Below are 14237 nucleotides of genomic sequence, written 5' to 3'. Positions count from 1 at the left end.
GACAAAAAGCCGCTTTGCTTAAACAGAAATGGGCGCTGTGGTCCAAGGGTCTGGGGACTCTCAAGAAGCCAAGCCAGGGGCCAGCACCAGGCCAGGAAGGCTGAGGCCAGGCAGTGGTACTTGCCGTCCCCTCTCCGGAACTGCACGAGTCTCCACTTTTCTCAGCTCCTCTGTTTTCAGTCTTCTCTCTCTGCAAAACGGTTCATTTTTTAATAGTGGCAGATGCCTCCCCAGCTCCTAATTACAAGACTAGTTATGGGGGCCAACTGAGTCTCCCCAAATTCCAATTTCAAATTCCCAGAGACAGAAATCAATTGGGCAAGTTGAGTCTGCTGTCCACCTTGTTCTGATCAATTGGGTCCTGAAGCACAAAGCAGTGGAGAAGGCAATGGCACCCCACTCCAGTACTCTTGCCTGGAAAATCCCATGGATAGAGGAGCCTGGTAGGCTGCAGTCCATGGGGTCCCGAGGAGTCAGACACGACTGAGTGACTTCCCTTTCACTTTTCACTTTCGTGCATTGGAGAAGAAAATGGCAACCCACTCCAGTATTCTTGCCTGGAGAATCCCAGGGACGGGGGAGCCTGGTGGGCTGCCATCTATGGGGTCGCACAGAGTCGGACACGACTGAAGCGACTTAGCAGCAGCAGCAGCAGCAGCACAAAGCAGAAGTGGTGGCCCAGGTCGGGGAAATGCGCCCTCCCCACAAGAGGCTCCATTCTCGGAAGAGGAGTCACATCTTTTCAGAGAAGAGATAGGTTAAGCATTATTCCCTTCCAGATGAGGTGACCTTGAAACCAACAGAAAAAGCACAAGCTCACCAGCAAAGCTGGCCCACGGGAAGCGTCGGCAGGGATGACAGGCTGTGGCTCCCTGAAGGTCTGTTCCCAAGGGCAGACACGACAGCTGTTTGACAGCCAGGCAGACCTGTCCCCCAACACACAGTGTTGGCCTTCTGCTGCCTGTGAGCTGGATGACGTGAAACTGGGACCCAGGGGAGCTTGGAAAGGGTCAAGGGACAGGCACTGCAGAGACCACGCCACCAGTCCTCGGGGCTTGGCTAGCACTGAACGGCCATTTGCGCAAAGAAGACTCAGCGCTCCAGCTGATCCTGGCAGCTGTTTCCCTGATGACCTTGTTTCAGTTCTTCAGACTGGCACATGGGTTCTCTCTCACTGTATAACAAATTGCCTCAAAACCTAGCAACTTAAAGCCACAAGCATTTATTATTTCACAGTGTCTGTAGGTCAGGTAGTTAGGAGAAGCTCTTCTGGGTTCTGGCTCATTGTCTCCTCATGAGGTGCGGCAGTCAAGCGATGGCCAGGGCTGCGGTCCTCTCAAGGCTCAGCAGGGGCTGGAAGAGGGCTACTCACACCAGTGTTGGCAGGAAGCCTCGGCTCCTTGCCATGTGCCACTCACCATAGGCCTGCTTGGGTCCACACCCCACGGCAGTGAGCTTCACCCAGAATTAGTGTGTGAAAGAGAGCAAGATGGAAGCCACACGTCCTTTATGCCTTTGTCTTAGAAGTAACACACCATCACTTCCATCATATTTGACTCATTAGAAGCCAGACACCCCCTCACTTAAGGGGAGAGGAACTATGTTCCTCTTGAAAGAGTATCGAATTTGTGGGTCTATACCAAACCAGAACTGAGCCATACAATGTTCCCAAGTGTTTGGAGGTTTGGGAGTCAAGGGGTGGGGTCTGGGGTGGGGGGGTCCTGTTTGGTGGAAAAAATCAGTCCCCAAAGATGTTCTAATCTCCAGAACTTGTGAATATGTTATGTTGTACAGCAAAGGGGAAGTAAGGTTGATCATCAGCTGACCTTAAACTAAGGAGAGTAGCTGGATTATTTAGGAGGGCTCAATGTAATCACAGGGGTCCTTCCAAATGGAAGAAGGGGGCAGAAGAAGAATCAGAGTGATCCTGAGCACTATTTACTGTAGCTAGGATACAAAAGCAACCTAGATGTCCATCAACAGATGAATGGATAAGGAAGCTGTGGTACATATATTCAATGGAGTATTATTCAGTCATAAAAAGGAATGCACTTGAGTCAGTTCTAATGAGGTAGATGAACCTAGAGCCTATTATACAGAGGAAAGTAAGTCAGAAAAAGAAAAACAAATATTGTATATTAACACACACATATATATATGGAATCTAGAAAAATGGTACTGATGAACTTATTTGCAGGGCAACAGTGGAGATGCAGACACAGAGGACAGACTTATGGACACAGGGAGGGGGAGGAGGAGAGGGTGGGATGTATGGAGAGAGTGGGATATAAGGAGAGAGTGGCGTGAAAACATATACACTGCCATATGTAACATACATAGCCAATGGGAATTTGCTGCATAACTCAGGGGACTCAGACCAGGGCTCTGTAACAACCTAGAGAGGTAGGATGGGGCAGGAGGTAGGAGGGAGGCTCAAGAGGGAATGGACATAGGTATACCCATGGCTGATTCATGCTGATATTTGGCAGAAACCAACATAATACTATAAAGCAATTATCTTTCCATTAAAAATAGGTTAATTTTTAAATAAAAGAATTGGAGTGATGCAGAGAGAGAGAGACTGGACTGGCCACTGCTGGCTTTGAAGATGGAAGGGGGCCGTGAGCCAGGGCAGACACGCAGCCTCTAGAATCTGAAAAAGGCAAGGAACCAGATTCTTCTGAGTTGCAGAAGGAATGTAGGCCTGCCAACGCCTTGACTGTAGCCCAGTGGGACTGATTTTGGACCACTTTTGTGTTGTCTTAAGCCATTAAATGTGTCATCTGTTCCAGCAGCAATAGGAAACGAACAGAGGGTGATACCCACCTTTCTCCCTTTTGTAATCTATTTGTTTAATCACAGTTGTACTATTATTGGACTTATTTATATAGTCCATATTTTTAATACCCCTGTTTACCATCTCTCCTTTAAAACTATAAGCTCCTTGAGGGCAAAGTCTATGTGTTTGGGGGAGGGGTATTTTTTTCTATGTAAATCTGAAGCACCCAAGGCACTGCTCAGAACTATGCAGCCATTAGGAACTTGATCAGTCATTTTCTAGGCCAGATGGCAACCCACTCCAGTGTTCTTGCCTGGAGAATCCTGTGGACAGAGGAGCCTGGCAGGCTACAGTCCATAGGGTCGCAGGAGTCAGATGCGACTTAGCAACTAAACTACAAAAGCTGAAGCAGCCAACTTAGCAGAGAGATGAAACAAGAGAAAGCTGGTGTGAAACAAAACGTGGAACCCATTAATGCATCCTTCATTGAACTGAATCCAAAGAGTTTCACTCATGGCAGGATAGTTTGTTGAAGTCCTATTTTCCCTGTATCTTTCTTTGTTCTCATATCAAGGCAGCAGCCAGGCTTCCCCTTATCTTGGTGGAGAGATTTCGGGCAGGACAGAGCATGGGGCAGTGGGAGGTCAATGGCTCGCCCCCACCTTTAAAGGCCTCTGAAGGGCAAGGTCTCCTTCAGGTGGGGTGGGGATGAGGAAACATGCCAGAAAATGAGGGTGGATCCTCAGAGCCCCAAAAGGGAGCAAGTTCCCATGAACAGTGGATCTTCAAGTCCTGCTTGGTAATGAGACCACAGAGGGAGGCAGTGCACGCTAGATCCGGGGCTCAGGAGTTCCTCCCATTGCCCAACACACACACACACACACACACACACACACACACACACACACACACTTCTGGGATCATACAGAATGGCATCTGACATCTTCAGGGCCTTCCCTTTGACCTGGGACATCTGTAGAACCAGGTAAAGTGGAGGGAGGCAGTGGAGACTCTAAGGATGACCCTAAGGATTTCCCACTGAACCTTCAGGAAGCAAGAAGAGAGGCTGGAGTCTGAAACACTGACTTTGATCTAAAAAAGTGATACTCCTTCCACACTCAAGTTTGAGACTGATATTCAATATTTTGACTCCTGCTTTGGCTTTAAAGGAAGATTTTACTCTCGGGGTGGAAGGAGCCAGGGGCAGGGTGGTATGTGAGAAGGCAGCAAGCCTTTCAAGGAGTGGGGAGAGGCTGAACCCAAGCCGCTGATGGGTCCTGAGGCAGCATTAAGTTGGAACTATGTCCTCGGTCACACAGGAGTTGAAGTACAGATAAATCAGAAAGCAGGTCCAGACGCCAAGGGTGAAAAGGATGCCCAGGCGTGGTTTGGAAGTTTCCTGTTATATGGGGAGAAAGTCAGGAGCCTGAAGCGAGGTCAGCTGGGCAGCTGGCAAGGCACCCTGCCCTTCACAGAGGCCTCTGGGCAGCCCCCAGGCTGGGCTAAGCAAGTCCTCCTGCCTCGAAGTGCCACGCCCTCTAAGGCTGGGCGGATGCGGTGGGGGCGGAGCCTGCACAGGCTGGGGTTGATGGGAATGCGCCCTGGAGCACTGCCTTTGGGATGACTGGACACCCGATTGAGACAAGGGGCTTGCAGGGATCTACCTACCCCCGATCGTAGTTGTTCTGTGGGGTACACAACAAACATTTCTCCTGTGGAGGACAGAAACGGCACAAGAAAGATCATTTTTCCCTGGTCCAAGATGGCCAGGCTGCTGGGCACCTCATCGGGTCTTGCTATAGGAGAGGATAGAACAATATAGTTGCACTTGGGAGCGGGCACATCCAGGGTCGAGTCCTACTTAGTCATGGTTTCAGAATCTCCCCAGTCCTAGAGGGCAAGACCCCAGAGTAGATTCAAGACTAGGGAGGCATCCCAAGGCCGGGAGAGGAGTGGAACCCGGGGAGAGAGTGAGCCCAGGGGATGTAGAGGGGAACAGGAGACCAGGGGTGTAACACTGGGGCAGGGTGGGGAGGGCTTCACTTACAAGGCAGGAATCGCATTGGTGAAGGGAATCCATTGGGTCTTTTGGTTGTTGCAGTGCCGCCATCTTTTTGTGAAGAGAGAGCGGTGCTCCACCAGCTCCATCCATTTTCCTGGGCTGGAGCTGTGGGTCTGTGTCTGTCTTTCCTATCAGCCTGAGTTCTTGCTGCATCTTCAGTCCTCTCCTAAAGGGACTGGGGAGTCAGGAAGGGGCAGAATTGGGGAAATAATTTTCAACATGAAAGGAACTCACCAGTAGCATGGGTGGCCATAGAGGGTCTTGACTCCAAGCCACTGGGGCACGAGAAACTAAGACAGCTCCTTGAAGGCTCTGAGAGTCCTCTGAAGTTCAAGGACATTTGGCAAAGAAAAGGAAGGAGACTCTTTAGGGATGAGGAGAGATGGGGGCAGGTCGTACTTACACCTTGCTGTTCTTCTGTATATTTATTAAAACATCCATCTTCTCATCCATATCCTTTTGCATTTCCTTCCAAGAGAGAATTAAAGCTAGAATCATCATCATGAAGGGCTTCTGAAATCCCTTTCTCTTGCTTCCATTGCGAGGCCACCTCTGCATATTACTTCAAGAATCCTCACTGGCCCTGGGGGAGGTAGCTCACAGAATGTCCATGACACACGCTGCCCACCCCTCCTTGTCTCCTTCCCCACTCCACGATGAAGCTGAAGCACAGCCAGAGTCCTTAGGGGCTGGTTCAAAGTCTCCGGGTGAGTCAGAGGCCAGGATCTGTTTTACCTGATCTTACACTTGAAACCCTATCTGCCTTGGTTCAATGCCTATAAAATCATGGAACCAAGAAAACAAATCTTATGACCCTAAAGACACTTCTGACTCCAATGGTTTGACCCCTGCCATGTACACAGATCCTGTATATCTGTGTTTGTTCCATCTCTTACTCAACTCCTGGCAGAAATGGTCAACGCAAAACAGATAATAGTGCAAATGGCTCCTCACATGTATTGCTAAGAATTGAAATAATAATAAAGTCTTCTCAGTAAAGTTTAGAGCTATAAAATTTGACCTGGAAAAATTGGAGAGAAATAGTGGTCACAAAGAAACCCTAAGATGGTCACAAGAAACTCTAAGTTATTACTGATAGTATCTGTTGAGGACAAAAACAGGGTTGGATTGAATATCACAAAATATATATAAAAAATAATTTGCTTCCAGGATAATCATTTTAATAATAAAAAAATGAAAGATTTGGGAAGAGTTTACTGATCTGGGGTAGAAAATTATTCAAGGAATTACTGTCAGGATGGAAATGATTTCCCAAAAAAGATCTTTTTGAAAAGCACTTAAATGTTTGTATAAATTTTGAATAAGATACTTGTATTCATAAGTAAAGTCAAAATATCCTTGAAGTCAAAATTCCCCCTGGGTCCAAGGACTTCCTTGGTGATGCAGTGGCTTATACTCTGAGCTCCCAATGCAGGAGGCCCAGGTTCCCTCCCTGGTCGGGGAACTAGATCCCACATGCTACAGCTAAGACGTGTGCCACAAATAAGACCTGGCACAGTCAAATAAATAAATATATTTAAAAATCTCCCCTGGGTCCAAAACATGAGTCAATACATTCCGCTTTCTTAGAAGTCTCACCATCACTTCAAACTGATCTCCATCGTGTTCTCTTCTAAATTTGCTGTTTCCCTACTGTCCTTGTCACTGTCGTCTCTTTCTTCTCGCCGTCCAGATTAAAACTGGTGTCATCATGGACGCTTGCCTCTCCTATACTCTTCCTACTGAATCAGTCACCAAGCATGCTATTTTCCCTTCACTGTATCGTTCGGATTGACCCTTTTCCTTCTGTTCCTACACTGGGTCCAGCCTTCTTCACCTTGAGCGGGGATGCGGCTTCCTGTTTGATATTCTTGCTCCAGACGACCCCCACCTGCTCCCTGGCGCCCCCGCCCCCACCCTGCCCCAGCCACCTTGCAAGCAGCTGCCAACTCAGCTTTCTGAAGTGCTGTTGCTAGCGTGTTCTTTGATTAAGAATCTCCAGAGGCCTCTTACCGCTTACACAACCAAGTCCCAACCTGTCTGCCCGTCTTTCAAAAGCCTTCATTATCCATCGCCTTTGTGCCCACTCCGTTTTATTTCTCACAGTTTCCCCCAATGATCCCACTTCTATGACTGATCTCCCCACTGACCGTGATAAGCTTCGCATTCCTCCTGCTTCCATGCTGTGTGCAAGCTGCTCCCGTGCCCGAAATAGCCTCCTTTGTGCCTTATGATACCCAGCCCTACCCACTAACAAAACACTTACTGTGTTTGCATTTTAATACAGAAATAGCACAACCCTTTGCAGAAAAATTGGACAATACAGAGGAATATAAAAGGGAAATTAATCTCATCATCTAGTGATAAGAGCAATTAACCCTTTTGGTATATTTCTTTCCAGTCTTTTTTCTATATAATTACTTACCTATTTTTTTTCATCTAGTTGTGATCAGCCTGTACATTATTGCTTGCATCTTGCTTTTTAAAATTCTCATTATAAACATTCTTTCTAAACACTGTCTCCTATAGTTAATTTTCATTATATGTTAATAGATACATCACATTTTATTTGACTATTCCTCTACTATTGAAAATTGTGGTCGTTGACCATTTTTTGCTGTTATAAATAATCCTGTGATGAACATCTTTTTATATGTACGCATGAAAGCATTTCTGATTATTCTCATAGGTTAAATTCTGAGAAGTCAAGGAGTTGATAAGTCATGGGGTTTTGATATTTTTGATACCTATTGTCTAAATTCCTTTTCAGTTTTGAACAAACTTGTACTCTGATCAGCTGTAAAGAGCATTCCTATCTTGATTTGTAATTGTCATAGATTAAAACTTGGTTTATTTGAATGTGGCAGTTACCTAAGTTGTTTTCATTTGTGTTTGTTTGTCTATTCATTAGGTAAAACTTTGTATTTATTGCTTTTTAGTAATATTCTAATCTGTGGATTGTTCACATATATCCTTTGCCCATTTTCCTATTTGATTGTTATTTGTGTGAGTTTTATATGTTATAGATAAAAACCTTTTGTCTGTCAATCATATTTGTGGAAAATTATTTCCTTCAAACTGTTGTTTACTTTCTAATTATGTGTATGGTGCTTTTCTGTTATGATTTTTAAGTTTCTTGTATTGTTAACATGTCAGTATTTCTTTTATGATTTCTTTCACTGTAATTATATTTAGACCATCCAGTAAAATACATACAATTTTTTTTTAAATTCACGTTATAGACTATTTCAGTTTATAGTGTTAACTGAGTTAAGTTTTCCCCTTATATAATCAGGCAATATTCTTCGTTTTGTTTAATTTTTATTGGAGTATAGTTGATTTACAATGTTGTATTCAAGTTTCTGCAATACAGCAAAGTGACTCAGATAAACATATATCCACACTTTTTAAAATTCTTTTCCCATATAGGTCATTACATTGAGAAGAGTTCCCTGTGCTATACAATAGTTTCTTATTGTTATCTATTTATATATTGTAGTATGTATATGTCAACCCCAGTCTCCCAATTTACCCCTCCCCCCAGTAATCATAAGTTTATTTTCTTCATCTCTGGCTGTGTTTTTGTTTTGTAAGAAAGTTCATTTGTCACATTTTTTAAGATTCCATGTATAAGTAATATGATATTTGTTTTTCTCTCTCTGACTTACTTCGCTAAGTATGACAATTTCTAGGTCCATCCATGTTATTGCAAATGACATTACTTCATTATTTTTTATAGTTGAATATTTCATCATATAAATATTCTTAATATTAATAATCTTGTCCTTCTCACTGATAATTTTAAAAATCATCTTTATTGTATTTTAAATTTTATATAGCTGTGGTTGCCCAATTGTGAGCATACAATTGAATCAACTGAGGATCTTTAAAAATTACCAATGCCCAGACCTCTGATTTAACTGCTATGGGGTGCAGCCAGCGGTAAAGAGAGGCAACTCAAAACCACACTACAGGTGATTCCAACGTGTGGCCAGTGTTAACAACTACAGCTGAAGTGCTAAGGACCTGGTTCTCATCAGAAGCAACCAGCTTAATCATGTAAGAGCATTTTGAGCAATGGTGCCCCAGCTTGGAGGTTTTCATTCAGTTCATCTGGCCCAGGGCCTGGGTACATGGACTTAATCCACAGAAGTGATCCCTGTCAGAGAGGCTGTTACAGGGTTATCTATGCTGCTTTATTTCATTTGTCTGTTTATCCTTGGGCTGTACCACCTTCATTTGATTATTGTGACTTTGTTATGAATTTTAATATCTGGTAAGGGTAATGCCTCTTTACAACTCTTGAAAAATTTATAGGTAAATGCTGCTGCTGCTGCTAAGTCACTTCAGTCGTGTCCGACTCTGTGCGACCCCATAGATGGCAGCCCACCAGGGTCCCACGTCTCTGGGATTCTCCAGGCAAGAACACTGGAGTGAGTTGCCGTTTCCTTCTCCAATGCGTGAAAGTGAAAAGTGAAAGTGAAGTCGTTCAGTCGTGTCCGACTCTTAGTGACCCCATGGACCGCAGCCCACCAGGCTCCTCCGTCCTTGGGATTTTCCAGGCAAGAGTACTGGAGTGGGGTGCCAGTGCCTTCCTATTTATACATTGGTTGTTCTCTTGGGGAACATGAATAAAACCCCAGGGTGCAAGGACCTGAGTTCTGTTTTTTAATATTAGTGCTCCCACTGATTCTGAAACTCAAAGTTTGAAAACTGCTATTCTAGAAACTAGATAATCTTTTCAGTAATTACTGAATTCAAAAATAACCTTATTGGACTCTTGGATAGATTTGCATTTAACTTTCAAACTTTTAGACTCACTTTCCCTAGGGCACGTCCCTGGTGAACCAATGGCTAATACACTGCACCCCCAATGCAGGGGCCCAGGTTCAATCCATGGTCAGAGCACTGCATCCCACATGCCCCAACTATGAGTTCACGTGCCGCAACTGAAGAGATACTGTGTGCTGCAAAAAAGACCCGATGCAGTCAAATAAATACTGGAAAAGGAAAAGACTCACTTTCTCTAAAATGACTTTCTGGTTACCCCAGCCCACATCCGCTTCTCATGTCTTTAAACTCCTAGTTACCTGACAACCGGTCATCATTCCCACTTTGTACTTGCATGGCTCCTGTATGCTCAGTTGCATCTGACTCTTTGAGACCCCCCCAGACTGTAGCCCGCCAGCCTCCTCTGTCCATGAGATTATCCTGGCAAGGATACTGGAGTGGGTTGCCATTTCCTCCTCCAGGAGATCTTCCTGACCCAGGGATCAAACCCGCATCTCCTTGGCTCCAGCATTAGCAGGCGGATTCTGGTACTTAACTGTTATTTATGCAATAGAGGTTGAGTCTCTTACTAGATTGTAAGCACTCTCAGAGCAGGCTCTGGCTTCTCCTTCCATGATTCCTGGTACGGTACTGGCCCATGGAGGGCATTCAATAAGTACTTACCTTCATAATCTCCACAAATTCCTGGAGTTTATCAAAATCCTTGTCCATTACATCCTTTATCTAGTGAGGAAGAAAGGCACACAGCACATTACTGATTGTGGAGTTGTCTTTCGAGAGTTTTAAGGTAAGTGCTGTATCTGCTCCTCTGGAATGAGCTGATAAAGTTTAAGGAATGTTCTAATAAGGACTTATTAAAGCCACTTCTTCCCAAGAGTCTGTGAAGGGTAAATGCATGTACCACCAAGTCACCACCAGCAGCTGCCTGAGCATAACTTGAATCTGGCCATTGTAAGGCTGCCACGTGGAACTCAAATCACAGCTTCAATTACAATTGCTTGAGTGTTTTGTTCACAAATATGCTATAGGTGATTTCATCAGAGAAACAAGACTTCTTGCTCTGCAGCTTGCTCAGGGGAGGAGAAATTGGTCCCTGACTGCCTCCAAATTCCAAGTCAGCCCCTCTCACTCTGTTACTAAGATTGTATCTCCCCATCCTAATCAATGAGACACCTTAGAGAGCCCTTATCATTCAAAAATTGGATTTAAGCCTCAGACATGTAAGAGACAAAAAACCTAAGCTGCCTGACACAAACACTCTAGGGAATTTGGGCTCAGTTAGTTGGATTGCTCTTTCATGCAATTTCCGAATTCCTTCACTATTCAAAGTTAGGTGTTGCATTTTCCTGGAAACCACCCTTTTACTCCATGAGAGGTAAAGTCTCATCCTGTTACCTGTTTTATCTCCTCCATTTTTTCCTTCAGCTCTTCCCTCACTTCCCTGAGTTCATTCTGAGGAAATAAAACAGAGAAGGAGTAAAGAAATGTCTTGGATGGAAGGGAGACAGTCAAAAGAAGGAAAGGAAAGATCCTGGGGCATGGCCAAAAGAGGAGCAGAAGATCATTCCCAGCAGGGAGGAAAGAAAGGATGCTGTTAAGAAAATAGTGCAGTGGGACGCACTGTACCTCCGGATGTTGATGCACTTTGAAAAGGTCACACACTCCCTGCTGTGGAGTGACCACCGAAATCGCACAGTCTAAGTCTAATGGCAAGGAGGCATCAGACAACTTGGACTGAGGTCATTCTACAAAATAAATGATTTGTAATCCTCAAAACTGACAGTGTCCCAGAATACAAGGTCAAAGAACTGTTCCAGATTAAAAAAGACATGGAAACTGGGAGCCAGGTGTGATTCTGAATTGGATCCCAAACCAAAAAATGTATCTCCACTTTTGTTAATGAAAGACATTGGCAGAATAACTGGAGGAATTAGATTAAGGGCTGTAGATGAGAACGGTATCAACGTGACTCTCCTGACTTTGATGTTTGGATGATTGTACTCTGGCTGTGTAAGAGAGTGATCTTGTTTTGAGGAAATGTATACTGAAATTCGGGAGAACCACCTGCTTCCAAATGGTTCAGGATATATATATATATATACACACATATATGAATATGATAAAAAGAGAAAATAACATGATAAAATGCCAACATTTGGAAATCTGGGGGAAGAGTATACTAGAGCTCACTGTACCATTTTTTGGGAAAATTTTCTCTAAGCCAGAAATAATTTTAAAGTAGAAGCAGGAGTGAAGTCAGGGGCCAGAGTGGGGCTGTAGGTGCCAGCAGTTTATCTGCCCCCCATCTGTTGGCTCCACCTGCTCACTGCGTTGGTCCAACCCGCTGCCTCCAGCGTCCCCACACTACCTTTAGCTGCTTTGTCCCTCCTGGTTTGGTAAATGGCCCTTCTTGTTTAGCTCCTTTGTAGTCATATGTCTGTTGGTTGAAAACAGAAACACGGAATATTGGAAATTGCCAGTGTGGGTGGAAGAGGCAAGGGAGATCCCCCGCTAGGTTCGGCTCCTCGCTTCGGGCCTGGGCAGAGGTGAGAGCTGGTGGCCTGGCCCCACCAGCAGCAGAGGTCCCTTAGTCCTTCTCCTTTGTCTGAGCCCATCTCATTCCACTCCCTTCCTGGTCTGCTGGGCCTCAGCTTTCCATGCCCGCAACAGTCATGCTCATTCCCGCCCCAGGGCCTCTGGGCATGTGGCTTCCTCCAGCCCTGCTGCTCATCCTCAGCCCTCCAGCGGCCGGAGCCTTGTCCTCTCCAGGCTGAGGAAGGCCTTTCTGACAGCCCCCTAGACCCACAGTAGCCACCCAGTTTCAGCTTCCTATTTCAATCCCCTGCATCGTAGGTAACACTACTGAATTTTTCCTCTTTTATTTATGTGTCTGCTTTGTTCTATGAGAGCAGAGTGCTCTCTCTCTCTCTCTCTCTCTCTCTCTCTCTCTCTCTCTCTCTCTCTCTCTCGTGTATCTGCCAGCACCTGGGACAAGTCTTGGCCACCAGGATCGGCGAATGACCCCTGACTCCATGTCACCTCCCCAGGGGTCTCAGGCCTGGCTGCTGGGAGGGCATCAAAAAAGCTTCTTACTTTGATCGGCTCCGGCTTCAACTCCAGGCAAACTGCCTTGTAGTTCTTGCTCTGCAGAGAGGGAAGGTGGGATTCAGACTGCCAGGTATCAGGCTTGAGGAGGACTAGGGAAGCTTGGGGAGGACTGGGAAAAATTGGGGAGGACCCTCCCCCGACTCAACCCTGCCTGTCCAACTGCACTTAAGATCAGGCCCACACACCCCCAGCTCCTGAGCCAAGACAACTCACATTTTGTCATGTTAAAACCTGCCTGTTCAGCAGGCTGCCCTCTTCTTCCTGGGGGGGGCGGGGGGTCAGGGGTGGGGGACTGGCAAGAGCACTTTGAGATAACTGAAGGAAGCTGGCTAAGTAGTTTTTCAGGAGCACTGACTTTGGAGGTAGACAGACAGACTGGAATCCTAGTCTCAGCCATCCGCCTCACTGGTTGTGTCAACTTAGGCAAGTTACTTAGTCTCTTGGAGCCTTTATTTCTTAATCTTTAAATTGTGGGTGATAATTACCTTTACTTAACGAGCTTCTTCTATCCCTTAAACATGCAAGTCAGAGGTAGGCCTGGCTGGAGTTGGGGTGGGCCATTTCAGTGCTCCTTGTCCTAGCGGGAAGTTCTTGCCACCTCAAGGCCCGGGGTCCATTCCCCACCCTCCTTCCAGGCTGAGAGGCTAGCTACCTCGTGCTCAGAGGGAGAAGGAAAAGCCGAGGGTGTGCTGGGGACTCTCTGTACCCCCACCCCCGCCTCTACCCAGTGGGCGCTCAACGTTTCCCCTTTACCAGGCTTGTCTTCTTCAGTTCCGCCCTCTTGGCCGACATGATGGAGGAGGCCAGAGTGTTCTTCCACTTGCCAACCTCCCCTCGACGGGCCCCCGTGACCAGGCCACTGTCCGAGGCAGCTTGCAGGCCGAGGTCAGGCAGGACCACCACCTCTCTGTGGGTGCGACAGCTGAGGTCACAATGCCCGGGACCTACACACCGGCCCAGAGTGTCACTGCAGCCATGGGCCTGGGGTGTCCTGGCCACTGAGAAGGGGACCTCAGGCTGGGTTCCAAAGCCGCAAAGTTTCCCTCCGGCAAGGCAGAGGGGGACCCCCTGCAGAGTCCACCTGAAGGACCGCAGCCTGTATGGCCCAAGCACAAGGCACACCCTGGAGAAGGAAAAATTGTTGGCCGCACCACAGCAGGATGTCCCCCCACCCCCAAGACCAGGAGGAGGAGTCTGCCCTCAACAATGAGCTTCTCCTCAGAGACCACTCACTTCCTCTCCTGGCCCTTCCTTGAGCCTGAAGCTATTTTGGGTTGAGGTGCCCTGAAGTTTCTGCAGTTCAGGGTGTCCACCCTGTGCTAACCCGGGGCTCTTGGAGCCAGTCTCGGCAGGATGATCTCTGATGCCCTGGCCTGACTTTACAGCTGGCCCTGCCCCTCTCCCCTCTTCCACCCAACTCCATTCTTCCTCCTGGTTTTTCTACCCTCCTGGAAGAGAGTCAGGGCAAAAAACAAGAAGTAGACTGTGAATGGTGAG

At 46.4% G+C, this 14237-nt stretch overlaps 1 protein-coding gene across 2 annotated transcripts; it reads right to left on the bottom strand.

The window, feature by feature from the left end:
* Positions 1–1206: 1206 nt before the first annotated feature.
* TEX35 (testis expressed 35) lies at positions 1207–13532 on the bottom strand. Of its 2 annotated transcripts, none has more exons than XM_042229147.2 (9): positions 13494–13532; positions 12726–12776; positions 12001–12069; positions 11028–11084; positions 10296–10355; positions 5245–5309; positions 4827–5016; positions 4448–4491; positions 1207–3467 (listed from the first exon to the last, which is right to left on the bottom strand). In XM_042229147.2, exons 1-9 carry the CDS (start codon positions 13530–13532, stop codon positions 3344–3346), a joined length of 699 nt encoding a protein of 232 aa, XP_042085081.1. In that variant the 3' UTR covers positions 1207–3343. The 2 variants fall into 2 exon arrangements, with proteins under 2 accessions (XP_042085081.1, XP_004013877.1); XM_004013828.5 differs by lacking the exon at positions 1207–3467 and adding an exon at positions 3936–4178.
* Positions 13533–14237: the final 705 nt, after the last annotated feature.

The sequence above is a fragment of the Ovis aries genome, chromosome 12 (assembly GCF_016772045.2).
Source record: "Ovis aries strain OAR_USU_Benz2616 breed Rambouillet chromosome 12, ARS-UI_Ramb_v3.0, whole genome shotgun sequence".
In the NCBI taxonomy this organism is placed as follows: domain Eukaryota; kingdom Metazoa; phylum Chordata; class Mammalia; order Artiodactyla; family Bovidae; genus Ovis; species Ovis aries.
Note: the sequence above shows the minus strand (reverse complement) of the source record. Positions and strands in the feature narration are given on the sequence as shown.

Coding starts and splice junctions, on each gene's coding strand:
- TEX35 (XM_042229147.2), bottom strand. CDS start 13,532: ATGTCGGCCAAGAGGGCGGAACTGAAGAAGACAAGCCTG. Junction 5,310..10,295: donor AATTTGTGGAGATTATGAAG/GTAAGTACTTAT, acceptor CTCTCTTGGAAG/GAAATGCAAAAGGATATGGA. Junction 3,468..4,447: donor CAGAACAACTACGATCGGGG/GTAGGTAGATCC, acceptor CACCTGAAGGAG/ACCTTGCCCTTCAGAGGCCT.